Source organism: Miscanthus floridulus, chromosome 7 (assembly GCF_019320115.1).
Source record: "Miscanthus floridulus cultivar M001 chromosome 7, ASM1932011v1, whole genome shotgun sequence".
In the NCBI taxonomy this organism is placed as follows: Eukaryota; Viridiplantae; Streptophyta; class Magnoliopsida; order Poales; family Poaceae; genus Miscanthus; species Miscanthus floridulus.
In genome coordinates, this window is record NC_089586.1 from 9245606 (window position 1) to 9262469 (window position 16864).

At 42.9% G+C, this 16864-nt stretch overlaps 3 protein-coding genes across 4 annotated transcripts; all 3 read left to right on the forward strand.

Annotated features, from left to right (window-relative positions):
- The first annotated feature begins 434 nt into the window (after positions 1-434).
- On the forward strand, positions 435-1115 carry LOC136462497 (protein RESPONSE TO LOW SULFUR 3-like). Its single transcript, XM_066461590.1, has one exon. It carries the CDS (start codon positions 589-591, stop codon positions 907-909), a length of 321 nt encoding a protein of 106 aa, XP_066317687.1. The 5' UTR covers positions 435-588; the 3' UTR covers positions 910-1115.
- A 1888-nt stretch (positions 1116-3003) lies between these two features.
- LOC136462498 (uncharacterized) lies at positions 3004-7344 on the forward strand. Of its 2 annotated transcripts, none has more exons than XM_066461591.1 (7): positions 3004-3138; positions 3334-3725; positions 4222-4344; positions 5261-5440; positions 5529-5610; positions 6648-6712; positions 6804-7344. In XM_066461591.1, the coding sequence occupies exons 2-7, from the start codon at positions 3429-3431 to the stop codon at positions 7101-7103; spliced, it is 1047 nt and encodes a 348-aa protein (XP_066317688.1). In that variant the 5' UTR covers positions 3004-3138; positions 3334-3428; the 3' UTR covers positions 7104-7344. The 2 variants fall into 2 exon arrangements, with proteins under 2 accessions (XP_066317688.1, XP_066317689.1); XM_066461592.1 differs by having other exon boundaries at positions 3024-3138; positions 3321-3725.
- Positions 7345-7969: 625 nt separating this feature from the next.
- On the forward strand, positions 7970-13086 carry LOC136462499 (PRA1 family protein H-like). Its single transcript, XM_066461593.1, has 4 exons — positions 7970-8621; positions 8713-8852; positions 12100-12171; positions 12258-13086. Exons 1-4 carry the CDS (start codon positions 8173-8175, stop codon positions 12350-12352), a joined length of 756 nt encoding a protein of 251 aa, XP_066317690.1. The 5' UTR covers positions 7970-8172; the 3' UTR covers positions 12353-13086.
- Positions 13087-16864: the final 3778 nt, after the last annotated feature.

Here is a 16864-nt window from a genome sequence, read left to right on the forward strand (position 1 = left end):
AGATACCAGCTTCAATGCTTCATACTTACTATACCTCCATTGCATGTCGCGGCCAAAATTGGAAACCGACAGGGTTGGCGCGAGGTGTCGACCAGCTTGTGGCGTGGGGCCGTGGGCAGAGCATCTTCGAAACCGTTTGCGCGCCGAAGGGGCCGAAGCGGCGACGGAACGCCGGCCTGCTGCCGAATCCACTGCTCAAGCTCAACCACAGGTGGTGCTCGGCTGCTCGCCCGTCGCCACAGCCACCGCTGAGCGGCGACGAGCCATCCTTGGCGGCTGGCTGGCGGTTCGGCCTCGCGAAGCTTCTCACCTCACAGGTCAGCGTCCGCCGATTGGGTCACTGCTGATGCCTCCCCCGGTGCACTGCACCTGGACGCCTTCCCGGCCCTCACCCCACCGATAAATAACCCGTCGCCCTTCGCAGCAAAGATACACCAGCACGAGGCCACATCAGCAGAGCAACCAAAAAACCAACCGACGCGCGGGCGCGGCGGCTGCGACCTCCTGTCCCGTCCTCCCGCAAGCCAAGCTCTCTCTCGCTCCTTCAGCCCGATCGGACTCCATCCCATCCAAATCCAATCGATCTCAATGGCGCCGTCCATCTCCATCGGCACCGCGGCGCCGTCCTCGTCGGCGGGCGTTAACAAGAAGAGCGCCGCCGGCGTGGACGAGGCGGAGCTCCTGCGGCGGAGGAACGCGGAGCTGGAGCGGGAGGTGGCGGCGCTGCGGCTGGAGCTGGGCGCGGCGCGGCGGCGCGCCGAGACGGCGGAGGAGGCCGAGGAGCGGCTGTGTGAGCAGCTCGGCGACGCCGAGGTGGAGGCGCTCGAGCTCGCGCGCGCCTACCAGGCCCAGGTCCAGGCGCTCGCCGCGGAGCTCGCCGCCGCGCGCGGGGCCCGCGCGGACAGATAGATCCTTGTAGTAGGCTAGTAGCTAGAGCGTGCAGTGCGGCGGGATGGCTCCATTTGGTCGTCGTCGACGGCACGGCATCCCGCGGTGCCATTGCTGCCGGCGTCGTCTTTGCAGTGCAGAGGCATGTAAACTTAGAGTTGACTTTGACTGTTGTGAGGCAAATCAAATCTACAACTGAATGAATCAAGCGGGATTGGATTACTACATTTGTTCTGATGTTCTTGGTTCTTCTGTAAAAATTGAATTGATCTCTAGGCCTTGTTTAGTTCCCTTCAAAATTCTAAGTTTTTTCACTCTCTCTCCATCACATCAATTTTTAGCCGCTTGCATGGAGTATTAAATGTAGGTAAAAAAAATAACTAATTACACAGTTTAGTTGGAAATCACGAGATGAATCTTTTGAGCCTAGTTGGTCCACGATTGGACAATATTTATCAAATAAGACGAAAGTGGTACTATTCATCAGGTTGAAAAAACTTTCAATCTAAACGTGGCCCTATAAAATTTCCGTGCCATTACTGTGAAAATTCCTTCATTATTGCTGCCTTCTTGTTCACTACTACAAAAACGATTTGTAGCAACATCTTTCTTTCTTTGTAGGGATGGCTCTATATCGAGCCGCCCCTACAAATGATTGTTAAATAAGCATCTCTACAAATCCGATTTGCAGGGGCGGCCGGATATAGAGCCGTCCCTACAAATCGGGCCATTTGTAGTTGATAATTTTTTGATTTGACATCATCTTGTCAAGGAAAACTATGTTTGAATTTTCAAAATTTTGAAATTTAATTTTTTTTAAACGACCTTGGATGGACAAACAGTAAAAATAAAAGTTGTAGATCTTAAAAAGTTACGAAACTTTGTAGTTGATAACTTTCTTATTTGAAATCATCTTGTCATGTAAAACTACATTCGAATTTCTTAAATTTGAAATTCAAATTTTATAAGTGACCTTGGATGGAGAAACAACCAAAATGAAAATCGTAGATCTCGAAAAGTTATGAAACTTTGTAGTCGACAACTTTTTGATTTGAAATCATCTTGTCAAGAAAAACTATGTTTGAATTTTCAAAAATTTAAAATTTGAATTTTTTTAAACGACCTCGGATGGACAAACAGTAAAAATAAAAGTTGTAGATCTTGAAAAGTTATGAAACTTTGTAGTTGATAACTTTCTCATTTGAAATCATCTTGTCATGGAAAACTACGTTCGAATTTCTCAAATTTAAAATTCAAATTTTATAAGTGACCTCGGATTGAAAAACTACCAAAATGAAAGTTGTAGATCTCGAAAAGTTATAAAACTTTGTAGTTGATAACTTTTTCATTCGAATTAGTTTAGGTCCTCAAATAATCAATTTATGCTCAGTTTTGTATAATATGTGGGGAACCAAAATGAAATATAGACACAAGTGATCGTGAGGTGCAATAGTAGAGGAGTTTACGCGTGAGCGAGAGGTTATGGGTTCGAAACCTGGCTGACGCAAAGTGTGTAAAAATCGTAAAAAAATACTACAACGATAGAGTGGATGTGTGTAGGTACCGGTGAGGACCTCCTTGATTAAAAAAATACTTTTTTTTTGCTTTTTTTTTTCATAATTTCTGAAAATTGATTTAAAGAAGCAGCTTAATATTCAGCCGACCTTACCAATCGATTTGCAGAATCAGTCCGAGAACCACTTCTATACGCGCCTACAGTTACCATCCGCCCGTGAGAAAAAAACGTTTCTTCCGTAGTGGTTGTTGCAGAAGCCAGCAGGAGTTGAGTTGACGCCCCGACTTCTGTGCTGTGATTCGAGCAATAGCTCAAAAGTCAGAACTTCAGATCCGTTGATTGCACTTCATTTTCTCTCGAAATGCCACATTTTTTACGGACTGACTGCGACGTGGATCTAGTGTTGTGGATGTTGCATTAAAATTCTCGAGCGGGGTGAGAGAAGAAGAAATGATTGGAGGGAATCACAATCGCCCGAATCATGGATGGAATATCCCTGGCAGGAATGGGCCTGGCGCACTTTCCTTAGGCCTTGTCCAAAGACTGGATACGGCCCAGCCCAATGTGCCGACGCATTCCTCACGATCGCCCGCTCGCTTCCTGGCCTAGCTAGGAGCCCGGTAGCCCACTAGCCGCCCGCATCGGTCGCTGCACGCGCCGGCGGGCACGCACGGCAGCGCCACGCCCTCCACGCTGACGCCGGTAGTTGCTGCCGGCGACGGCGAGCCTGTGAGGTGACTTCCTCTCCTCCCTATTATTCTCCCTGCCGATCTCTCCCCCTCTCTTTACGAATTGTTCGCTTACGTTCCAAACATTCGGTCCCCTTTCTAAAATCCCTAGTCTCTTATCTCTCGAGGGGGGAAAACTAGAGCCATCAACCACCATTGCATACGCCCTCATCACATTCACATCTTAGTTGCAATCTGCAGCAACCTTCCTCGGCGGCGCTAGCCGAATCCGCGTTCGCTTGCTCGTCGAAATCCCGAGCTGCTCTCTCCCGCCTGAGGGAGGACCGGTCGTCCCCATGGCGGGGATCCTGGCGTGGGCGGCCGACGTGGTCGGCGGGGCCGGCGGCAGCGACGACGAGGCCGACGACGACGCGCGCGCCGCGGCGTCGGCCGCCATGACCCCGGCCCAGCGGCTCCGCGCCGCCGACCTGGACGCGCGGGCGGCCTCGCTGCGCCGCGCCATCCAGGACCTACGCCTCCGGGTGCCCCCGCCGCACGTCGCGCAGCGCCTGCCCCACCTCCACGCCCACTCCCTCGCGTCCTCCGCCGCGCTCGCGCTCCAGCTCAACGCGCACTCCTCCACCAAGGAGCAGGTGCACAACCCTTTGCTTAAGCTCCTTTTCTTTGTGTTCCTCCTCTTGGACGTTTTGATGCCCTTTAGCACGACAAGTCATCCTGATAATAATCGTTGATGGGAGAATAGCAGTATTGAAACTAAGTTGTAGCAGCCCCATTTGATCTGGCTAAGCTTAGTTTATGGATCTGGATCTAGTTAGGTATGATGTTTGTATATGTCCATCCTTTCGAATGGGAGATGGCAATATTTATTAGGGTGTGAATTCTCTAGGGACACTAGTTGCATATGGACATTTGTACTTCTCAACAATCTGCAAAATTGGTAAATTTTCTAAATCAATCAGCTGATATAACAAGTAAACTATTGGTGCATTTACCACAAGGATTGTTGCAGTTCAACTATATTGCGCATTTGATTACTTGAAACTTACAGTTGGTTTCTTTTCGCACTTGGATACTTGGGTGTTTGTTCCTCTGCAGATTTCTATAACAGATCCTGTAAACTTTCTGTAGACCCAGCAAAGAGAAGTAACTCTCCAAGAAGAAAATGCAGCCTATGAGAAAGCTATATCAGAGTGTAAACAGAAAATTCAGGAAAAGCAGATGGAGGGTAGTCAGCTTCAGAGTAATCTGGAGGTACACCACCATACCTTTTAACAACCCCGTTTTAACCTTATGTCATTATCCACTATCTAATACTCTTCTAAAGCAGGTGTTACTAAGCACATGATGCATATTACATGTTTTTTTCATGTTACTTACTCCCTCCGTCTCAAAATAGATGTCATTCTCACTTCTCGAGAAGTCAAACACTTTTAACTTTGACCAAATATATATAAAAAATATTAATATTTGTAATACATAATTAGTATCATTAGGTAGATCGTTGAATATACTTTCATAATAAACTTATTTGAAGATATAAATGTTACACGCATTTTCTATAACGATTTCTATTTTGGGACAGAGGGAGTAACTGTCATCAGTTTTTCCTATTGTGAGGTTAGTACTCTCTAAGCATATGTAAGATACCATGGACAAGAAGTACACTAAAATATGAAAGAACTAGGTTACTAGATATCTCCTCAATCATGTGGTTTGTTAATGGTGAAAAAGATTTACGTTGAAGGTTGTTGACCGATTCTGATAGGTAAACCATGGTGATATTGTTATTGTTTCTGTTTGCAAAACTGCATCATAATGTTGAAAGAATGATAAATTTGTCTGAACATTGAGGCAGAGGCCATGAATACCCTAAAACAAAATTGTGAGTTTGACTCTGCATCAGTATCAGTAAGGAATTACTTTAAACTCATTTACGAGGAATCCATGTTGTCCTGTTCTATAATGAGTATCAGGAAGTCACAATCAGCTTGTGTGGAGCTTTCTAATGCTTGAGCCATGTATGTATGATGTTCATTAACTCGTACTCTTCACTTGAATGGTATCCTTTGAAATGCTATTTATGTTTGCCTTTCTGCATATAGTTTTTTCCATGCAAAGCATAGGGCCGCCCCACACATCACTTTAATAGAATATGTTAAATTTTCAGGAAATGGAAGTAACAGAGCATAATTTAAAGACACAGCTTGAAAATGCTCTGAAGGAGCAAGAGGCTGCTCAACATAAAGCATCAACAGCAGCCTCTGGAACAACTGAAGATGCTCTACTGGAAGCTAAATCAGCAATCAATCTTAAATCTAAAGATTTGGAGGACAAGAAAAGGGAGCTGGTATGTTATTCTTTGGACTCTTCTTATGTTCTGTGTTTTGAATGCAACGTCGGAGTCTTTTTTTTTTATAATTATTCTCACCTCACAGGAACTATTGGATAACAAGGTGCAAACATTAGAGAAAGAGTGGTCTGTGGTTGAAGAAGAATCTTTAAAGAAACCCACTCCTGGTACTTTATACTTTTCCGCATGTCAATATTTTCATTGATTACATGTTGGATTCCCCATGCTTATTCTTTTTTTTTTGGCAACATGTGATTGTGAAGGGGCCAAAAGTGCCTATGCGAGTAATGCCAGTTATATTTGTGTTTCGTGTGAACGAGAAAAGACGCCAAACCATGAGTAATATAACATAAATAATTCCAATGTTTTGCATCATATGAAATGCTTTTCTAATCACAGATTTAACTTTTTTATGAGTCGGTTTAGCAAATTTTTTTATTGGTCATCTCTTTAATTGCTAAAGCCTTATTTAAAAAAGCCAACTGCTAAGAGATACAGTATATTCTGAATCTTGGAAGAACACAGAATGGTTATATTTGTTTGAGCCTTGCTGCTATGTATACTAGTAGATCATTGCTTACTTACAGCACTCAACACTCAATTTCTATTGGTTAACTTGGTAGGGAGAAGTTTTCTTTTTAAATTCTCAGTCTTGAAGGCATAGAAGAACTAGGCATTTCTCTTGAAATTACCCTGTTAGAAATCATATTGGTTCAAAGTAAACCATATGGGCACATTAATTGGGCATCCAGGATGTTCATGTCCTACATGGCTACACCTCATGTTTCTAAGAGTAATATTACTCCGATTGTTGAATTTGGGTTTTCATGTTTGGAGGGAGTAAGATCTCTCCACCCTAGAATTACGGAATTTTGCCTTCTATGACACTATTTTGCGGTGGCCAACTGTCTTATCTGAATGAGTGGTGGTGGTGGTACCATAAGTGACCAGTTCCTTGTTAAGTGGCAATGAATAGATGGTGTTGTGAATTTGTGATAGCAAATTGTTTCTCATTTTGGAACTTTAACAAAGTTAGTTCCCTCTAATTCATAAAGCTCCTCTAAGAAATTTTGTGATGCTCTGCCAAGGTATAAATAGGGAAAGCAATTATCCTACACCTTAGCACAATTATGCCTGCTGCATATTTGTTTCTTCTGTTATGTGAATCTATGAATTTTAGCGGTCCTTTCTGTTACATATGCAGCACAAAGAGAGAAGGTCCTGGAGAGACAACTACATAGCCTCATCGAGCAGTTGACAGCTAAGCAAGTCCGTTCTATATCCTTGGCCTTTGCGTCTTGTGTGAAGGGTAGCAGCTCCTACCTTCTCAAACTTAATTCTGTCTCTTGCTCTCATGTAGGCTCAAGCTGAAATCCTGGCCACTGAGGTGCATTCCAAAGAAAAGGAGCTTGAACGGCTGAACCATCTGCATAGAAACCTCTACAACAGTACCAATGAAACTGGCGCACCCCGGAGCCGCCTCAACAGAGGCCTCTTGAGCGGCCCAGAAGATTATTATTATGACCCTAAAGGGGGTCAAAGACCGTACCAGACTGGCGTTAGAACAGAAGGCCAGAACCGGCTGATGATCCTTAGGTCTGCAATTGTACTGTATGTTTTGCTGCTCCATGTCGTCGTTTTCATAAAGATATCAGTTTGAGATTATATATAAAAAAAATATATCAGTTTGAAAGCAGTTGTACTAGCACTTCATAAGTTCATAGGAAAACAGAAACTTGGTTTTGTGTACCAAGCATGCAAACGTTTCTGTGTAAATAACTTGTATGTGACCCCATTGATGGATTTATAGGAGAATATATGAAGTAGCCGCTGCCATATTTTTGTACTATTTCTCCTATGTTTTTTTAGAAATTTCATTTGAATAAACTTAAGAAGCCATGGGTATTTTAAACACCCCTTTGGAATTGTAACTGGTTGTTGTGAGATTTCTGTGCAATTCACGTAAAATTTCTGTTTTCTAAAAGGTGCTCTAACTGTGTTTGGCCAGCAACTTTTTTTTTTTTTGCTTTTTATCTGGGTACAGCTGTAGTATCTGCTCATGTACAGACTCACATCAAACACGCACATCATACTCACACCACGCGTACCCAAGCGTACACCATACTCATACCACGCGTACCCAAGCAAACCTACACCTATACTCAGATCACTAGATCACGTCCTTAATGAGTGAGATCATCGGAACCAACCATAGACCCGTAGTCGACCTATATTTATATCATACCATACTCACACCATGCGTGCCCAAGCGTACACCATACTCACATCATACGTACCCAAGCAAACCTACACCTATACTCAGATCACTAGATCATGTCTTTAATGAGTGAGATCACTGGAACCAACCATAAACCCGTAGACGACCTATACTTATATCACTAGATCGCATCCTAGTGCGAAATCAATTATGAATCCGTAGGTAACGAGGTACGTCCCAGTCTCTTTTGGCACCACATGAGAGGTAGCCGAATTTATTTAGGGGCGAACCACGGTGAGAGACGCGAGTGCGATTCCAGGAATCGAACTCGCGCCGGCTGCGTGCTAGCCATCCGCTGCTCGGTTCTCGTGTTTGGCCAGCAACTGCCCACACTCAGCTGGTTTGGCTGCGAACTGGGCCACTGGGGAGTGGGGACTCTCCTGGGCCCACACGCAGAGGGACATGCTATTCCTCTGGTGAGGTATCGCGGCGGCAAATCCATTCCATTCCAATGGCGGCCTCGTCGTCGTTCAAGCCGAACCCGCTGTCGCTGAGCGTGCCGGACCCCGCGCTCGACCGCTGGCTCCGGGACAGCGGCTACCTCGACCTACTCGACTCCACCACCGGAGGGCCCTCGTCAGCCTCGGCCCCCTCCACGTCTGCCTCCGCCGCCGCCAGTCCCGTCGCTGGCCCGGCCTCCTCCGGCGTCGCGGCCGACGTCCTCGCCTTCGCGCGCACCCTCGCCTCGCTCCTCGCGCTCAACCCCTTCGCGCGCCTCTCCACCGCTGACCTGGCCGCGCCCACCCCGTCCTGGTCGCTCGCCTTCGTCGGCGCCCCCGGCGCCGCGTCCTACTCCTGGCCGCCCACGCCGACCCAGGCCAGGCTCCGCGTCCAGGAGAACGTCCGCCGGTACGCGCGCAACTACGCCGCGCTCACCATCCTCGTCTTCGCGTGCTGCCTGTATGTATTTAGTATTGTATCCCATCTCATTTCTTCACTTTGTTTGATTCTCGAAGCAGCTACCTTGATGAATGATGATTTGTGTGGGCAGTTACCGGATGCCGATGGCGCTGCTGGGGATGCTGGCCAGCCTCGCTGTCTGGGAGGGCGTGCGCTACTGCCGGGACCATTGGGGCCTCACCACCAGAGCTCCGGGGGTTGCCCAGGCTCTGCTGCACTGTGCGCAGATTGGTGAGTATGATGTTCCTGCCTGCCCAACACTTAGCTTGATATTTTTTTCTCTCGTCTGAACTCTGAAGTGACAATTGGGATTCTGGCCGCTAGCAACATCAAAATAGATGATTACACGCACTGCATGAGATTGCAATTGGAATGAGTAAAAAGAACACCTTGCAAATTCCAAAAAAAAAGGGGGCAGACCCAGTGCCAGAGGCTCCCACATGAGTGGGGTCTGGGGAAGGGAAAAACCGAGGCAAGCCTTTCCCCCGCAAAATCTGCGGAGAGGCTACTTCGAACCCACGACCTGGTGACTCAGTGAGACAGCTCTCACCACTACACCAGGCCTGCCCTTCTACCTTGCAAATTCCAATACCTGAAATATTGCAAATATGGACAAAATTATTAGTAGCTCACTGACACAATGTACGCTGCTACGAAATTTGTTAAGACGGCTAGAAGTGGAGCGAAGGACATGATTGATGCAATTTTAAGATCAGAAGACCTGTAATCTATCATACAAAATGTTGTCCGCTTAGAAAAATGTATGTACTTAGACCATTTGCTCTCCATTCAGTACAACCAATTCGTTCAACGTAAAGCTCTGAACATAACAAAATTCTGATGAATTTGTGTATCCTGTTCTAAATTTTTTTTCTTCCTTCCATGGGTCATATCCAGGTCTAAAGCTCCATTTTGATGATTTCTATATAGTAGAATGGTGTAAATGAATAACGGTATATTATGTTTTCTGTACCAACTAGAAAATGTATTTATTAAACTGCAGAGTCTCTTAGTTATGGACTATTATGTGTTGCTTAAAATGTGGAAGTTATCTGCTGAGCTCTCTTAATACATCAGAAGAAAATAATCAATATAAATAAGATGGGAAATACGACAAGGTTTACTTTCACTTATAGTTTTGTTTTGTTTGATTAGGGGAAATCTTCTATTTGCCATCGTGAGGTAGCCTATATTGTATATGCTATAGTGAACATGACAAAACATGTTCTTTCCATACCATTATTATGAATATAAAGAGGGCAAACAGCCTCACTGCTTGATGAGAAATTATATGAATGCTCCCATCTAAAACTATAACTTTGGCATGTGGGAAACGAGGGTCCACCAAAGGTGTTGCAGTATATTGCATTGTAGTCTAATGTTATATCATATATTTAATCAAGAAAAAGGGGCTGATGGTAGAAACTAGAAGCAATGGATAGTGTTCAAATGGGGGCAGCGACCAGAGTGAGGCCTGACATATCTGCGGTCAACTTCTAGGCCTTGGTACTTCTTGTTTTGCTTTCTCCCTGCATTTAGTTCCACTGCAATCTAGCAGTTCGTCATGAGTTATTTAAAGATCTTAAATATCACCCTATTTAGAAATCTTAGCAGATTGAAGTGGCACCCGATTCTTCTCGCTTCCTTAATAAGCATTAAATGGACTGGTAAACACCTGACCGTCGTGGCAATTTCTTGTAGATGGAATATATTTATATTTATGTGCATGTAACACACCCATTTATGTCTCACCAATATGCCCATGATATCCTCCCTCGGCGTTTTTAAATACAAGCATGGTGTTTAGGACAAGCTAATTAAATAAGCCTATAGGCTTTACTTCTCCTTTTGCTTTCTCCGTGCCTTTAGTTTCACTATCTAGTAGTTCATCATGAGTTATTTAAAGATCTCAAAATATCACACTATTTTTTTTAGAATTATGAATATTGCCCTTTTTCGAAAATTTAGCATATTGAACTTGTACCCGATTCATATCCCTTATTGTGGGGTGGGTGAAAGGGGGCGTTGGTCTGCTAACTCAGCTGGACCTGGGGCAGCTACTTGGCATGATGGCTGCAACCCCTTCAGAGACACACTAAACAGCTGTGAGACCTGAAACAGGAATCATCCCGCTCACAAATAATCCGGATCATGTGCTCTTAGGAGGAAAAGTACAGTGTGTTAAAAAATTATATCTATACTTTGGTTCCCTTTTCTTTTTTGTATTTGTGTTTTAAATTTGTGCACTATTAAGAAAAATTCAAGATTCTCACATGCCCCCTACTAATCTGTTATTCTGTTTCATATAATCCACCCCTTCTTAAATCTTTTTAAACAAAGGACAAAGAGATTGATTCTTGTAAAGTATATCATACATCTAATGAGTTAAGTCCATAAGGGCACTTCAGGAAGATGAAGCTATGCTACTTATTGAAACCCCATGACATCAAACGAAAAAAAAAACACCTTTCTATTTCAGAACATCAAATAACGTTGGCCTTTAGGCCAACCAAGATTCCACCAGAACTGAGCTGGAACGCAACCCAGCTGGTTATCGGTTACGTGCCTTAGTGTTCCTTCCAGCCAATTATATTCATCTTTATAGTCTTCTTTCACAACTTTGCAATTTTGTATTTTCTTAAATAACTTTAACTGTAGCATACATAACTTTGTTTGTGCAATGTTACAGAAACTGTTATGGTATGAATATTCTAGTGTTTTTGAATTGAATTGGGTGGAAATCTATAATAGCTTGGCAGGTAGACCTTTTTTCCCACTGCTTTGGGATAGCAACGAACTCACAAGCGCTCTTTTTTTCTCTGAGTGTACCAAGAGTCCACTCACTAGCATCCTGCAGACATCATCTGGCTGGGTCTTGCCAGTAACCTGTTCCATACCACCAGAAATAACTGGTGGAGCCAGGGATAACCTGCTAGTTACTCTGGCTAACCATGCCTTTAGGGGGAAATGATAGGAAATATTGGCCTGACAGGCTTTAGATTCTCATTGCAATATTTCTGTAAGGGAAAATGGTAGCCACTGGTAACCTGGCTGTTACTGGTGTCAGTTTTTTTTTTGTATATCCTTTTTTTCCTGTATATGTTTTTTTTACTGCTAGGAAATAGAGCGGAGTATACAAGTTTCTGTACTATATGCTTGTGACCACACATTCCGCTCATGACTTGTAATTGTTCTATGTTAAGGCATGATTTGGGATACTTCAAACTTTTGTTTGACACGGTGCTAGGTCTTCTGTTGGTTTTTCACCCTAATGTTGCACTTTTCAGCTTTTAAGGTTTTGTCCCTTTTGAATCAGCTTTATGCCCCATTTGGGACGCTGGAATTTTTCACGTTTCCTACGTTTTTCATGTGAAAATGAACTAATTCCTGTATGAATCTTATGAAATTCCTGCGTTTCATGAATCACGCCTGTCATATTGTAATGACTAATGACTAGTTGTTTTGTTTCTTATAACAGCTACTGCTATACTACTGTACGTCTGCAACCTACAGTTTGCTCTCGTGTATGCCATCGGATTGAGCTATGCATGTAAGTGACCTCCAGGCTCTGTCCCATTCCTTGTCATTTCCCCTGGTTCTCGGAGCAACACGGTGTGCTATGACTGTGTACTGCAGTGATGATGTTGCACGCCTCGCTTCGGAAGTTGACTCCTTCAAGTCTACCAGATCCCAGTAATAAGAACAGGAGGGCGCAGCCGAGACGGAGCTAGGTTAACATGCCGGACAGTACAGGGCTACAGGTGATGTTCATGGCTGTCTAGAACATGGGATCGAGATGATGCATGGTTGATGGTTCCAAAAACGTCTTCTGGTTATTGGAACAGCAGTACATGTTGAGGAGGCGAACATGGACGAGTGTAGAATACGGCCATCAGGATATATATACTATCATACTGTCATGAAAACTCGAAGAGGCATACACTTATATTTTTTTTTCAGAAAGATAACCAGATGGTATTTCATTTTATTCTTGCGTGGATGCGTGCAATCCATTCGCTGGTAGACATCTTTGTTCAGTCCTGTCTTTGTTGTATATACTGGTTCATGGGGGCCATGGCCAGACGACCCACAAATGGCAGAGAGCATCGCATTCATTTCACACTCACCTTTGTTCTTGGCCGACCCAAACACTTCACATTTTTTTATTACAAGATGAGAAAGAGAAATCTATGCACTGGAAGTTCCCGGTGATCGGCATTTGTAGCACTCGTATTTTATCTGATTATTATTATCATGAGCTTGAGCCTACCAAGGTTTTGTTTTGGCCCGGCCAAGAAGTGCACCTACGATTCTCACTTGCCATTTCATCATTTGCATTATTGCATAGCACAAGCACATCATCACACGACACGACAATATAGCTGATGAACCTCTGTCAACAAAACACGCTACAAAAAACTTACCAAAGTACCAAGTGAAAGAACAACTCAATACTACTTCCTCTCTCCAGAAATGACAAGCATATTTGATCATATTAAGTAGGTTTGGTCCTTAATTTCTCTTACAGTATAGTAATAGTTTAACTAATTATTGATCAAAAATTATATTTTCCCTAGTCAAATACGATTATTATTCTGGACGGTGGGAGTAAATCTCCGAGTAAATAAATCTGATTATTTACACGCTTGCTTGATGCACCATAACCGTCATTATTCCGTCAACCAGATTCTACTAGAAACCAGAAACCACAAACCACTCGTCCGATGAATTTCCAGCTGGATACTGATACGTGTTGACACAGAAGGCACTCGTGCCTACACAACCCTTTCTTTTTCACGTGTCCCTCGAGAGCACGCGAACAAGCATCAACGACCCCGTACCTGTCTTTCCAACGCATTCTTTTCTTTTTTAAAATCCCAAAAAGCCCAAATATACGATGCCATCATTTTCTGATCACACTTTAGGTTCAGGCTTTTGCGTAAAATCAAGGATGCAAATTTGGCCCTGCCGGAACATGTACTAGTGAGTGTACACGTCCATCAGGATGCTGTCACGAGTCAGCAAAGGCATACTTCCTCCGTCTCAAAATAAATACTATTCTCGCTTATCAAGGAATCAAACATTTTTAACTTTGATAAGTATATGTAATAAATAATAATGTTATATTACATAATTAGTATTATTAAATAGATCATTGAATCTATTTTTATAATAAACTTATTTGGAGATACAAATGTTGCTAATATTTTCTATAAATCCGACTGGCACGAGAACAAAATATCATAGTGACACTTATTTTAGAACGGAGAGAGTACACGTTATATTCTTCTTTATATATGGAATAAATAAATAATAAATAATCTTATTTTATTTTATTTGTTTGTTGCGTCCAGCAACCAATTCAATCGAAATCGTGTCTTTTAGTCACAAGTGACATTGGGTGTAGTGGTTAGGAGAGGACGCACGAGTTCTCAAGTCATGGGTTCAACCTCATATTAGGGGCAGTGCTTATTTCTAACAACCGACGCATAGAGGCGGATGGATGATAAACACCTCACTGTCACAACACCCGTAAATACCCCGTGCACAAAGGGCGGAGAGCATCACATTCATTTCACACTTATTCCTTGGCCCATGGAGCAATCGTGTTGCGTGTGTCGTGCCCACACAAGGAATTCCTATGCGTCACTGTCTCCCCATGTGACCAAGATTCTCCCCAAACGCATCACAATTTTTGGGCTCCAGGGGAAACAAATCCATGCAACTTTTGTTGAAAGATATGAGCATCTTGTTGACTATTCTCTGTCGATGATGTATTGTGCTGTGCAATTGTCTTGGGAATTTTAGGTTCTTGTCACTAATGGCATGTCACATGTAATGGTTAAGGGATGTAAAATTTGTCTTGTGATAGTTGGGGGATGGAAGAATGAAAGGATGGTGGAGAAAATGATGTGGAGCTTCTAGAAAGCCGAAGTCTTTTTTTTCTCGTGCTTTTTAGTACAAGAACTCCTTTTCAAGTTAGCCAAGTAGATCTTTTCAAGACAAAGAAGGTTAGGCAAGCAAGATGGTATAAGACTTGCATGCTCCTTTTTTTGTGAATCATACATATAGGAAAATCTATGGACAAAGCACATCGAATAAATTTTAGCAATATATTTGTAAATCCATTTGTAGATATTTCATGATTGATCAAGAAAAAACAAGTAAATTAGTTTTAATGTTTCTTGTTACCTTCATAAGCTAGGTATATCATGGTGAGTTAAAAATGCATGGTTATAATTAGATTTTGTGCTCTTATCACTCCTACCTCACATATTAAATTTTTTTCCTAAAACCTACACAAGAGGACAAACACAGACCATTGGATCCCGTCTATGATTCACATCATCCCCTACTTCGTATAACTTTCATGTAGTAGAATATATAGGCCTATTCCGATCATTAGCTACCTACTCCCTACCAACAAAACATTGCCTTAAATTTTTGCTATGGATGTCCTAAATCTTATTCACTAGCTTTCCCAATGCCACAATCAACCATGACGGAGCTACATTTGCTATTAATTGTTGATAATGACCCAGTTATCTAGGTCAAGCGCCAAGTAATTAAACTGGCAAAGAAAATACAAATATATACCATGCCATTGCCCTTTTGTCTTGGTCTTGATGTTCCTTTTCATTTAGTACTCCCTTCGATATTCTTTGTTTGAAGCCAATTAGATGTAAATAGAACTAACCATCTTCATACATATAAGAATGGAGGTATTATATAAGAAGGTGAGGATCTTCATACTTTAACTAAAAGATATGAGCACCTTGTTAACTCGTACTCTCTCGTGATGATGTACTACTATGCAAAATCTTTTGAGGATTTTAGGTTTCTGTCACTAATGGCATGCCTCATGTGATATTTAAGGGAGGTTAAAAGCTTTTAATGTGGTAGTTAAGGGGGTGAGACATTGAAAGGATAGTGGAGAAAATGATGTAGAGATTCTAGAAAGCCCTGGGCCATTTTATTTCCCATTCTTCTTCGTACAAGAACTCATCTTCAAGTTAGGCCAAGCAAGTACTCTCAAGAAAGAAATAAGTTAGGCAAAGGGGGATGCCATAAGACTTTCACATTCTTTTTAAGCAAAAACCTTTGACGAAGCACAACAAATAATTAAATTGGCAACATATTATTTGTAATAATTGTTGTGTATGATATTTGGGAGAATGTTCTAAAGAAAACTAGTAATTCAGCTTTAATGTTCCTTGTCATCATCTTATGCTAGTTTATAATTAAATTTTGCATTCTTATCACTCCTACCTTAAACTCGTATATATACAAAAAATTCTAAAACCTACACAAGAGGGCATCACATCTATGATTCTTATAATCTGACACCTACTTTTTATAATTTTCATGTAGAAGTAGAATAGGTCCATTAGATCATGTGAAAGGTGCTTGTTTGGTTTTAATAATTGAGTGACAACTTTTGGTGGACTAATATATGTTTGAGTGAGATACACAGGGATTAGTCCATAAGTACATGTGTGTGAGCAACATATGACACGACGGTGAAGATGGCTTGAAGATGTTGCAAAGCTCACACATGTGATGATGAAGGAGCTCATTGCACATTAGACATGACATTGAGTCATGTGATCAAGGTGAAGATCGAGACATGACTTGGCTCGATAGACCGGTTGTAAGTGTGAAGGGTAAGTTGAGTGATGACTTGGCACCGATGGACCGAAGCAACGGTGAAGAGCATGTGAAGTCAAGATCGATGAACCAATATGGTCACATGATGATATGGAGTGTGTAAGGAAAATGGACCCTTGGCCCATTTACTTTGGATTTTGGTGTTTGATGATCAACACAACCAAATTGGACTAATGAATTTGCAAGTAATTGTTTTGTAGTTCAATAGGATGCAAGACGTGACTTAGACAAAGGCGACGTGATGATCCGATGATCAACACCTTAAGCAAGACCTTAGAAGCACAAGAGAAGACCCAAGATATCAAGCAAAGTCCAAGCATGAAGATAGGAACCAAGCCGCATGCAAGATCGTGAAGAAATGAGCTCACAGAAGCGACCGGACGCTAGACCGGACACTGGACGAAAAGCGACCGGATGCTCCGATCAGAGGCTCGGCAACAGCAGCAGCAACCGAACGCTGGATCGGACGCTGGCGGCAAACTGATCGGACGCAGGACATCAGCATCCGATCGAGTACATAGAGGTTCCAGAGCGGTGAAATGCGACCGGATGCGTCTGGTGGCAAGTGACCGAAC